The 13,236-nt window shown below is 42.7% G+C and overlaps 1 protein-coding gene across 1 annotated transcript in view; it reads right to left on the reverse strand.

The window, feature by feature from the left end:
- AKAP6 (A-kinase anchoring protein 6) overlaps positions 1–13,236 on the reverse strand; it is a 304,961-nt gene that overhangs the window by 225,649 nt on the left and 66,076 nt on the right. The window contains exon 4 of the mRNA XM_045013477.1: positions 10,056–11,858. Within this exon, the coding sequence (XP_044869412.1) occupies positions 10,056–11,858 (1,803 nt within the window). The remainder of the gene's footprint in view (positions 1–10,055; positions 11,859–13,236) is intronic.

A 13,236-nucleotide genomic window follows, 5' to 3' on the forward strand; every position in this document is an offset into this window, starting at 1 on the left:
TGAATTAGAATGGAACACGTTCGCTTCTGGGTAATTAGTGAATATGTTGACCTTCTACTACGTCCTTGACATGAATTATATGACGACCATGAGTCACAAAAGAAATTAGAACTCTTAATTCAGCATTTCCTACTGAAATAGGGCTAATTGATTAGTAAAGGTTAAAGTGTGTCATCTCATAAGAGGAATTTAAATGATTTGACCCATGAACTTGTTTTTCAGGTAAGTTTTCTGTGTTTAAAACCAGAAACTGGCAGACTGGTGACAGGTAACTCTTTAAACAGTTGCAGAAACCACTGTTCAATCACTACCATCTCTTCTATTCATTCTTTACTATCCTATCGTCCCCAGTCTGGGTGGGTTGTTTGAACCTGAAACCTGATGCAAAACTCAGGAGGTGTGAAAGCAAATGAATCAAAATCAGATGTAATGTTCACATTTGCAGTAGAGAGGCAAGATTCTCACGTTAGTACATATTGGAGCCCAACAGATAGGGTTGGCTTAAGACAGCACCTTGTGTTCCAAAATCTTAAATAAAAAAGAAAGCAGCTAAAAATTAAGTTTCTAGACCTTTAGTTGGAAAGTTAAATTTCCAGTATCTGTCTGAGTCTACAGAGAGCCTGAAACAACACTGCTGGGAACTGTCCTGATTCACCATTGCTGGCATGATATCTAATGCTGACAATTTAAAGGTCAGCCCTTACTGATGATCAAGTCTGCTGAAAAATAAAGGATGAAGATCAGCTAAAGTCACTGTGTACAAGACAGAAGAGGGCTGAAAATATTTTGCAGATTTATGCATCTCAAGTAAATGAGGGTTGGTCTTGGAGAGGGGAGAGTTTGGAGAATATTGCTGCTTCCACCCTCACCTCCCCAATTCATCTTCTGCCTGGCAGGATCTGCATATTAATTAGTGCTCATTCAAGGGAGCAATTGAGGCTTATTAGACTCTACTGCTGGCAGAAGGAGAAAGGCTCTGGGAGAGACAGGTCCTGAGAGAAGGAATCACAGGAGCTGAATAGTGAGAAGGCTTAGGCTGCAGTTCATGTATTTTTATTTAGGAATTAGCTAGCTTTTTGTTAATGAAACTAGAGATTAGAAGAGGTGACATTTTGACCACAGCAAGTAAATAGCTTGTGTTTGGACTTGGATGGAGACTCTACCAATTTACACCTGGCAAAACACAACTGAAGTTTCCCAGAACTCTATTTTGCATCTTTGTCTAGACTAGAATTTAAAGGTGTGTTGTTAGAAGATGATAAACAAATTCTAACTCACACATTCTACAAGACTAGTGTAACCAAAGCTGTGTATAAGCTGGTTGAGTTCAAGCCTTTTTATCCTATTCAAAATGACAATACAAGACACTTTTCCAGGTACAGATAGGAGTGTCACCCTTCTCCAGTTATCACAAATAAGATGGTCCGCAACTCTTTTTAGGCATTTTACAGATGACAGCTCTTCTCTAATCTTTACGACAGTTCTCCTTTCCCCAAACCATTCTGAACAACGTGCACGTGTAGTTCACCATCACTTCCTTCTCAGCTTTTAACACTTCAGCATCTCTCTCATAGTTTGGTGCTTCACCTCTCTTGACTCAGTTTATAGCCTGAATTACTTTCTCAAAGGCTATTACTTCTAGTGATATAGATATGTTGGTTATTTCTTCACACCTCTCAATTTTGCATTAGTGTTCTGACTCATTAAGCACAGCCCTGGAAGTGTTCCATCCAACGGGCTCTCAGTCCTTCCTCTGCGATTAAAATCATACTATCTGCAGCCTTCACAATACCACAACAGTTCAAGAATTGTGATGTCAGCTGTTTAGATACTAGAAAAAGCTTTTTAGAATCCCCTTTCTTATACACCTCATCAGGTTCTCTTGCTTTATTTTCCATTCATTCTCTTATCTCTTCTGACTGAAATTTTAAACTTCCTCCTCTTTGTCCACATATTCTTGGTGCAAAATAACTCTTTTACTGCTGTCTTGTTCTTGTTGAATTCTCTTAATTCTTTCCTCTCTTCAACAAGCCTCATGTATTTGGTTGGAGTCATTCTTTTTTCTTACTTTTTCTCATTCCCACTGTAATCCACACATACTTATTTGAAAAACTGCCATTGTCAGTGTCTACTTTTCACATCTATTGCTAAGTTGCAGCTTGAAATGTGCCTTCCCTGTTATATCTACTAACCAGGGGTCGGCAACCTTTCAGAAGTGGTGTGCCGAGTCTTCATTTATTCACTGTAATTTAAAGTTTTGTGTGCCAGTAATACATTTTAACGTTTTTAGAAGGTCTCTTTCTATAAGTCTATAATATATAACCAAACTATTGTTGTACGTAAAGTAAATAAGGTTTTTAAAGTGTTTAAGAAGCTTCATTTAAAATTAAATTAAAATGCAGAGCCCCCCAGCATGGTGGCCAGGTCCCAGGCAGTGAGTGTGCCACTGAAAGTCGGCTCGCGTGCCGCCTTCGACACCCGTGCCATAGGTTGCCTATCCCGTACTAACCTTTCTAGTATCACACATACTCTCCGCTTTGTGTGGTGTTACTTTCTTTTGTTTTATTTTGATTGTCCCAATAATAAAAATGAGATAGTACAATGCAATTGTCCTTCCAGCTCTATTGTACACCTGGAAAACATGGCAGATGGTGAAGGTACACAACAGAAAGATGAATGCATTCCAACAGTGTGCTTTCAGAAGAATCTTGTAAATTCATTGGACAGATTATGTAACCTGTGTGGAAGTGTTTTGCTGCATGGATCAGTAGACTGCAGACTTAATAATCAGACAGATGGCATGGTGGCTTGGCCATGCCATCAGACTATCTTGAGGTAGAAGCACAAGGTATGTCTCAAATTGGATCCTACCTGGAGGGAAGAGAAGGTGTGGAAGACAAAGAATTACCTATTGCAGGATAAGAGAAAAAGATGCTGCCACCATGGAGCCAACTTAAGATGGAGTCAAACATCTTGATCTGGACAGACTGCAAATGGACAGTGGACAGGTCACACTTTGTATGTCTACACTGGAACTGGAGGTATAATCGGCATCTTGGGTATAGATACCTGTGCTAGCTTTGATTGAGCTAGCATGTTAAAAATAGAAATGTAGCCACAGCAGTGCAAGTAGCAGGACAGGCTAGCTGCCCAAGTACATACCTAAAGTTTTAGATGGGATTGTATTTGGGCAGCTAGCCCATCCCAGTGCTTACACAATGGTTCCTCCTGTGTTCAGAATTAGGGATGGCTTTCAAAGCAGGAGAATATCAACATCAAAATGACTACATCACACATTTGTGTCCTGTTACAAGAAGCAAAGATACTTTTTCAATACACTGTAGAAACTACTCAGAACACAGACTTGTTCTGTCTGCCTGTTCCTACCCCCTTCCCATAGTCTTTTCATTTCCAAGGTTTCTTTATTCTCTCTCTTTCTTGCCCTCAGCCATTACAGGGGTGCTCACCTCTCTCTTGCTCTCCACTTCCTTCTCATTCTCCCTCAGCTCAATTAGTCCATCCATTATTGTTCCTTATCTGTCATCCAGTACCAAGACCCATCAATCTTATATCCCCAACCAGTTTTCCACTTATTTCAGCCCTATCAGTCCATCCATCTCTTTCCCTGGTGTCCACAAGCCTCACTGAACAATTCTTTTCATCATCCTGGACACTCTATTAAATGATCTGCTTCCCCAGACTAATCTAGTATCAGTCCCTGCTTAAGGACTCAGCCCATGCCTGCCCATCAGCAACCCCAATTCATCCTCTGGCCCCAGTCCTAGCTATACGCATCCTTTCCCTAATTAATCAACTGTCTGCTCCCCCCTCATACCTTCCAATCAACTAATTCTCTTCACTCCTCCCCTCACAACCCCTCACAAACTTCCATTCAAATCCCTACCCCTACCTTTCATTTTCCCCTCAGCCTCTCCAGTTACTTCTCTGGCCTCTAAAACACATTCTGCTCCACCAAACCCATCAATCCATACTCTGCCACCCCACAGCTCAATTATCCTCTGTGATGACCCACTCAATAAGTGATCCTTCCATACAGCATCATCCACCCAACCTTACCCCAACAGACTAATCACCTCTAGTAAGGTCTACACTGTGTTCCCCTTTCCCTAGTACCCACTATTCCACAAAACTGATCATGTGGTTCTTCTCTGACACCCCCTTCACAGCAAAATTGATGTCCTGTCCCCCTCCCACTTATTTGGATGGGGTCTTTACTCTCTGCCCCACTGGAAGGTCTCAGGCTCAATCTAGGATCTGTGGTTGTGTGAGGTGGGGAGGGGAACTATCTTGGGAGAGGTGTTCCCGTGCCTAGCCCTGGCAGAATCAATGGAGCATGTATCCTGCTCTCTATGCAGAGTCTCAGGAGTGTTCATTACTCAGCATGGGGGCAGTCAGAGCAGCGTTCTCCTCTCCTTAACATATGGCGAAGCTCCAGGCAATCAATGGAAGTCTGCTGAAAAGATGCAGCAGGCGAACCACAGAACAGTTGCAGCTCAAGGAGAGTTCACCAGATTTTGTATCAACTGGAGAGATGGGGTCTACACATACAAGCTTCTTACATCCAGGGAAACCAGGACAGTAGGCAGACTGGCTGAGCAGAAAGGAACTATACTTGGGAAACTGAACCAGTAGGTTTTCAGTTGCATAATCCAGAAATGGTACCTGAAACAAGTGAACCTCTTTGCAAGCAAATCTCTCCAACAGGGAAGATTCAGCATTTTGCTCCAGACATTGGCGTGCGTGCGTATGCATGCGCACGCGCGCACACACACACACACACGCACGAAAAGCAGATGTATTTTCATTCAAGTGGAGAGACCTGCATATGCAAGCCTTGCAACAGTGCCCCCCCCACAAAAAAAAAATCAGAGAAGATGAGAAAATTAGTGACCATTTCACAGTATTCTCATTTAGTATGAATGACAGTATCAGAATCCTCAGAATTCTGATTACTGCTGAGTAGCGGGTGTTGGAAAAAAAACTAATAAAAAGTTTTGTACTGCCACAATAAAAGGAATATAGAGCATTTTGTACAATTAATTTTCATATTTGATTTCAAAAAGTTATTTCTGAATGTACTTGGAACTGATGAAGAAATTCCAATGCACCACAGAATTCAGGGGTCCCATGCTGCATACTTCAAAGGATCCAACCACAGAATTTTGGTTCAGCATGCCACAGAGGACACGGCTAACAGCAAACCTTGGTACAACAACTGACCTTATCTTGGATGCTAGAGATATGAGTGAGGAAAATAAAGAATGTACATGTAGCAAATGATGTTGTGAGGAGAGTTTTCCCTATGTACTTCAAATTTTTAAGAATATTCATTATTAATAAACTAAAAAATATTTCTGCTGCTCAATTAACTAGTAACTTGGCCAGTTCGAATCAAGCAGATGTTGTGTGGGGGTGGAAAGAAATATTTACACCATGTCAGTATCTGGGCAAAATTTATTTGAATAATTTGGAAGTATGCAGAAACATGTTTTCCAGATTTCTGGAAGGGCTGAACAGCCTTGGCATGACTGGGACAGAGAAGGCGGCTTCAAATAAATTATTTAACATAGGTTCAACAAATTCTTTACTGTGAGGTCAGTGCTAGGTTCATACCAGTTCAAAATATCTCCCATTATAATGATATATCCTATATATTTCTTTTAGTCACACTAGCTAAAATATTGCTTCTATTCATTTCTAGGCTGCGGTTCCTTCAAAAAGAAGGATGGACTGCATTATAATTTTATTTTACAACAGCTGTAAATAAAAAGTATTAGGCTAGAAAGCTTCATTACTAGAACTGGTTCCACCAGTCTTTGGCTGTCCTTAATGAAGCTTTACATTCAGATTTGACTCTCCAGAACAAAAATGCCACTCACAGAGGAATTACTGAATTATTGTTGAAACGTGGCAGTAAGACATTTATACTTGCACACTGAAAAGAGCTTCCTGTTCTTTGGCTTGTTTTGTTAAATCACGTTTGCTGTGCAACAAAATGCAGACTAATGAGCATAAAAATGAAATGGTGCACATCTGCTTTTGTGTTTAGATTAGTGAATTGTGAGGTGAGATAACGAAGAAAGAACTTGATTGTGAGTGAGATAGATATTGTGGTGTCTGAGGTAGTTTTTGTTTATGATGGTTCATAATCTCACAAAACGGAGGAGTCTTCTATTGCCTGTTATTCAGCCATACATATGCAACATAGATCAATTAAGAACAATAATTCTTGTTCACATTGCTCAGTCATTTAAATATACTGGGCCAGATTCTGATCTCAGTCATATCAGAATAGAGTAACTCACCAAAGCAGTTCATATTGGTATAACTGAGATCAAAATCTGGCTCAATATATAGATACAAATAAATCTGAAAGTGAATATTTGCAAATAAAGAATGATTTTTTGAGAGTTGGGGGAAGAGGCAGGGCAGAATTGTTAGTTATGGATGGGAGAACTCAGGCAACTCTAGGATTTGGCAAGACCTTAGAATTCTTTTAAAATACTCTGTTTGGTGGAACATTTGAGAACATACACCTCTATCCCGATATAACGCGGTCCTCGCGAGCCAAAAAATCCTATTGTGTTATAGGTGAAACCGTGTTATATCGAACTTGCTTTGGCCTCGAGCATCTCCGTTATTAATAGTCAGCAAATAGCCCCGTCCCTTCTCTGACCGACCCCTCAGAACCCCCGACCCATCCAACACCCCCATCCCTAATCACCCCCAGGACTCCCACACTGAGCCATGCGCTGCACTGGGATGGGTGCTAGGACCCGGGGACCTGGCACACGGAAGCGCTCACACCTGCTCGACCACATCAGCTGGGGCAAACCCCACAGGGGCGGGGTAGGGGGAACTGGCCTGGCGGCTGCTGCCCTATCTACGGAGCACGCCCAGCCTGGTGCAGCAGCTGAGCCCGCGAAGGGGAGCAGGGCAGGCAGCCTCGCCCGAGGTGCCCACGTGCGCCTGGTCCCTGCCCCATGCCCATATGGTGCCAGGGTAGGGTGAGCCATCGGCGGGCGGCTCCTGCTGTGCGTGCCTGCACTCAGCCTGTCTCTTCTCCTCTGCAGAGCCCCATGCAGCCCGTCTCCAGTGATGATGCCGTGGCCAGCTGCCCGCCGGGGTGCATGGAGCCCCTGACTGCGGGCAGGTAGTGTGGCGCACTATGGACCCGGAGAGCTCGCCCGGCGCTGCTGAGAGTGGGGCGCAGCCTGCCAGCCAGGCCCGCTGTGTGCCGAGCCCTCCAGTGCCAGGACAGGGGCACCTGCACAGCGCCATCTAGGACGGGCACCTCTCCCTGCCCTGGATCCGCAACTTCCCTGCATGGACCTGTCTTCCCCAACTTCTCGGCGCCAGCTGGAGCCCGTGTGACATTCCTCTGCACTGCAGCTCCCCTCCTCAGGCTCTGGCTCCCCCTGCTCCCTGTCCTCTGACCACCCCCCGAGACCCTCTGCCTCTTATCGAACCCCTCTGCCCCGGCCTGGCACTCTTAACATGCCACTCAGAGCAGTGTGTCGGAGCCAGACATGCTGACGTGATGATCCGCCACAGTGCGCAGCCCCGCTCCCCAGAGCGCTGCTTTACCGCGTTATATCCGAATTCGTGTTATATTGGGTGATGTTATATCAGGGTAGAGGTGTATCTCAAATTCATTTTTATTCAGAATCCCCCAAACATGTTTTTTTCAAGCCAAACAGATCAGTTTACATCTTCTGGGATGAAATACAAACATGATTCTTTATTACATCTCTCTCCTTAGGCTGGGCAGATTATACACTTTGGAATTGGCCTTTCTCTATCTAAAGTCCCACTCTTACTCTGGCCCTCTTTCACAATTGAGCCTGTGTTAGAACATTTCTAACACATATTCTCTAAAGAGTTTGGGTCAGTCTTTTTTCCTAACAGGCATGCTACAAAACCAAGCAGAAGATTATATATTGGATGATTTGGTTAGCATGACTTGAATAATATCCTTCTATCCCTCTCCAATGTCCAAGGATACCATACCAGAACCTTGGAAGCAATCACCACGTTTAAACACAGTGCTCACTATATTATTTCAGTAGTACTGTGGACAAGTCCTTATTTGCAGATTCCATACAACCCACCAACCCATCTATTTCCAAGGTTTATCTTTTTCTTCCGTATGGCCCTTTTCTTCCTCAGCTGTCAGATTCTCTCCTTTGTTTCCTTTCTTAAAATGAGTTACCTCCATGGCAATTTCCTGCAGTATCCTGAACAAATCTTATTGGATTAAGTTTAAGTATTTTTAATACAACGAATTCCTAAAATACAGATTTTTATGTATTATTGTAGGATGATATGTAATGTCTCTGGGGGTGGAGGAGAGACATGACTAATGTAAAAAACTTGGGAAGCATTATGAGCTTCAAAGGACTATTTGAAACAATGTAAACCTCCGGTTCTGCAAGAACTCAGACTTCTGACCATTCACCCTGAGTAGGGGACTTTTGCCTGCTGATCACCTGAGGACCAAACCAGAGCCCCTAGCTATATAAAGGAAGGACTCACAGATTGATGGAGTTCTGAGCTAACAGCTGTTATGAACTTGTGACCATGGAAGAAACTCTTGGTGTGGCTTGAAGGACTGATCATCTGCCAGAGTCCTTGTTGGAACTGGAGTGATGTCTGCTAAGCTTATTAGCATGCAAGTAAGTTCATCTATTGATTTTAGTATGTTTTCTCTGTAATGCTTCCACTTTAAGAATAACTGTGCCTGTTTACAAAAAGATGTGTGTAGGGGGGAGGGATAGCTCAGTGGTTTGAGCATTGGCCTGCTAAACCCAGGATTGTGAGTTCAATCCTTGAGGGGGCCATTGAGGGAAATGGGGCAAAAATCTGTCTGGGGATTGGTCCTGCTTTGCGCAGGGGGTTGGACCTGAGGTCCCTTCCAACCCTGATATTCTTAAATTCTATGAACTTATACCTATGGACAATTACACTGTTTATAGCCTCTCAGCAAAGCAGGCATGCTTAGGCAGTCTGGCTTGCTGGAGAATTCACAATGTAGACAGGGAACTGTGCAGCCTGGGAAAAACCAGGGTGTGGGGGGGGGTGAGTGAGAGAGACCACAGAAAGGTGAGGTAATGACTGAGGACGTGGGAGCCTAGAGTGGATGCCCTTGCTGAACCACAGCAGGGGAATGCAGCTGCCCTGAACTCCGAGACCACCAGCAGCCTGGAAGGAAATCCTATCTCCTTCAGATCTGAGTGTTAGAGAGGGACTATAAAGTTGGCTTGGGGACAGTAAGGTGGTGATACATGGGAAAACTTGTTTGGAGCAGCGGAAATCATAATGTTATCTCTGTGCTAAGCAGAGCAGGGACAACATAGGTGGAAAGAAAATCACTTCAGGGGAGAGAATACACTACAGGATAAAACAGAACATGTTACTACAAGGGATATAGCAAGAATCAGGAACTCTCCCCCCGCCTCCCCCCACTATCTCTGAACCAGAGCAACTGAATTAAAAATTGGCAGAGTACATTAAGTGCCGCTTCATTCAAACATCATTGAGATGTGTATGCAATTAATTACAATCCAACTTGCTTTCCTAATGTCTAGTTTATTTTGCGCTACATCCAAAAGCAGCATGTAAATGTACCTGAATCTTAGAAGTGTTAAAAGCTCTATTGACAGGATGATTCTATGCGAAGCATGAAAGCACCACCTCAGGTAATTAGTGTTTTCTAGTATTGGTGACCTACAATATGACTCATTACTAGAGCTGAGCAAATAATGGATTTTTTTTCAGTTCAGGGGCCAAACTGTGTGGGGGGGGGATCTTGAACAATTCAAACTGAAATTAAAAACAAATTAGGCAAATCAACAAAGTTAAAAAAATATTTTGTATCAACTGAAACATTTCCAGTTGACTCTACAATTTTGGGAGAGTATTCAATTGATTTTGAGTCAATCTAAATAAAACAAAGCCCCTTCATTTATATATGTTCATACCACTTGTGAAGAACCGACACATGAGAACACAATTAAGGATAGCATTGGCCTTACCTCAATTTTTTCCCATATAGTTTCATAATTGTCTTGGTGTTGTATATCTTGCATCAATTGTTGAATTAAAGCTGATTTATTTGAGGCTGAGGTCTCATTTTTCTCAGAGGACACAGTCACTACAGGCTTTCCTGGCTTGTCTTCTATGTATTTTTTAATGCAAGATGCAGGCACACAAAGCTCTTCATCTGAAAGAATGTCACTCAGAGGCCCAGATTCAATGCTGTCACCCAAAGAGGATACTATGTCACTTGAAGAGCTTGGTGAAACCCTACCCAAATTTTTGTGCTTCTTTTTAATCTGATATGTTGGATACATCTCAGAATCTGAGTTCATTTCTGACAGCTCCCAGTCATCAATGTTTTGAATGATTTCTCCTCTGGGTTTCTGTGGCAGCAGTTTTGTTAAATTTTCTAACTTCAAAGCCAATACTTCAGTCTGTTTGAGGTGTGATGGAAGTGCTAAATATTCATCGGAACCATACCAGGCCTCAACAACTTTACCATTTGTATTATCATAACTTGGTGATGATAGGTAACTCTTCTTGCTCCTATTTCTTGGAAGAACAGGTGAGGAGGAGATAACAGGTCCTGAGTCAGTTGAAGATGCACTTTCTTGGCTATGAGTTGGTGAACTAGATTGTTCATTTTTACTTTGGGACTGGCCATTCAGTTCTCTCTGATTGCAGGTATCAGATGATGTGGAAACAGAATCTGTTTTTGTACCTCCCATGGACTGAGAGTTACAGGAAGGAATTCCATTTTGTAGAGCTGAGCTCCCTTTTTGATTCACCTGCGTTGCTGAAGCTGTGTTAGGTATACCCACAGGTGTCCCGCATGATGTCACCTTCTCAGGAGTATCATGTGATTTTTTGTGCCTTGGCTTTTCTTTCCAAATGTAACAATTAGACTTACCTAGACTTATGGAACTTTCCTTAAAGTGATTGTTTATTGTGTACTCAAGGCTTCTATCACCTATTTTATGTAAGCAGTCATATGACTGACTGACAGCAGATGGACTGTCATTGTAAGATGATTGTAAAGCCAAGCAAAGCTTGGATCTGTCTGGTGGATCTAATAATGAGGGTGTACTTCTACTCATTTCAGTCTTTAAACTAAGAGAGGTGGGTTTTTTTACATCACTGACTTCCATATCATCTTTAAGCACTTCTTCTTTTAAAAACAGACCTCTTTTTGGCAATGTAGGCTGTGTGGGAGAATCCTCATTGTAGTTAAAGCAGTCTCTTATTGACCTCTTGGGAGTTGAGTTTTCACAGTGTGGATGCTGTTTGCTTTTTGCACCAAGATGGTGCAATGGATTGTATTCGTGTTTCTCTAAACTGGAAACTGGTTTTCTGTCATCTGATAAAATGCCATCTTCAGAGCACGATCCTGTACAGAGAGGTGACTTCCCAGAAGGAGAAAACAGTGAAAGCTCAGGTGATGTGTTGCTGTCTTTGCTTTCTCCTTTATCTTCTGTTGAAAGAGGTAAATGGGTTTCTTTCACATTAATGGCTTCATTGCACTTGGAAACAATGGAATCAGTTGCTACTGCAAGTAATCCTACACTTTTGATAAGCTCTGGAAAGTCTTTTTCCATCTCCCTGTGGTTCCAAGATTCAAGTGGTTTTGCATTAGCTTGACTGGAGGTCATGTCACCCAGGGCACCAAGCAAATCCTCACTCGGGCTGTAGTCAGACAGTTCAAATGCAGTAATACCACAATCCAGGGACAAGTAATTTTGAGAGCACTTGATAGTTAACTGTCCTGAGTCATCCACTTCAGTTAAAGAGTCAAGACGGTCCTGAAACAAAATAAATAATAAATACCTTTTAAAAAGGGATTTCAGTTTTAGTACTATTAGTAACTATTCACTAGATGAATTCTTAAATCCAGTATACTAAAGGTCACAAATCCAACCAGTGGCAATGTATTCTTATCTACAATCTAGAAAAGCAGTTGTTACTGGACTGTCAAAGAGCTTTGTACAGTACATTGTGAGTGAGTGAACTGTTCTACAGTATTTGGGAATAAAAGCACAGCAGAATGGCCAAGTGTTAATCTGCACGTAGAAATGTTTAAATCCTACATGATATCACCCTGCAAATTGTAACTATCCTGAAGAGATACTGCTCGCCATTGTCATGGCATGGATATGATTGTTATTGTGTTTGCAACTAAAAATCAAAGTCTCTGTCATATTCATCCACAGAAAAACCAATGCAAGAGGGAAGAGGAACCCCGAAACGCCACAAAATGGACCTCATTGAATCTCCCAGTGCTAGTCACCTTGAACGGGAGGGGATTTGTGGGGTCAGAGTGGGCAAGGGGTGGAAAGCATCTGTGTCCAAACCTGGTGAAATCTGTTGTCATAAACAGATAGTTAAGGGTTAAGGTCTCTTTTACCTGTAAAGGGTTAACATGTAGTACCTGGTGACCACCTGACCAGAGGACCAATCAGAGATAAGATTTTTTCAAATCTCTGTGGAGGGAAGCCTTTGTCTGTGTGAGAACTGTTTTTGGATTTAACAGAGGACAGTCATGTCCCCAAGTTCTCCTGGAGTAGTTTCTACTAATTAATAGTGAGTATTAATTAGAAAGGCGAATTAGTCTTATGATTTGATTTCTATATTTGCAATTGTGTGTTTGCTAAAGGAAATGCTTTATTCCTGTTTGCTGATATTGCTTTTACTGAGAAAAGGGGGAGAGGGGATTCTCTCCAGAGATTGATAAGGTTATACCCTATGAGGGTCCAGCTTGGGCTCATAGAGATTCTGTATTTTTCTTTTTATTCTTTAATAAATTCTTTTCTTTTCTTTGGACTTGGTTAATTCCTTCCCTTGGGGAAATTCAGGGGAAGGGGAGGGGGAAGTGGGCTGCTTCCCTGTGTGTAGAGATTCAAGGCGTTTGAATCCAGGCAACTCTGTCTCCAGAGCAGGCTGGAGAGAGGGAAGAGGGGGGGGAGGTTCCTCCTCTGTGAATTGATCTGTGTTCCCAAGGGGGGAAACAGGGGTGTCCCGGCCCACAGAATTGACCGGGTGGTGGCAGCCGAAGGGGAGACCTACCCTAGGATTTTGGGGTGGGGGAAGACATGCGGGTCCTCACTTTGAAACCGCCCAGTTTCAAGTGAGGGTAGACTCCTGACATGGTGGCAGCGGTGGGATCGAACCCATTGTTACAAG

The sequence above is a fragment of the Mauremys mutica genome, chromosome 4 (genome assembly GCF_020497125.1).
Source record: "Mauremys mutica isolate MM-2020 ecotype Southern chromosome 4, ASM2049712v1, whole genome shotgun sequence".
Classification (NCBI taxonomy): domain Eukaryota; kingdom Metazoa; phylum Chordata; order Testudines; family Geoemydidae; genus Mauremys; species Mauremys mutica.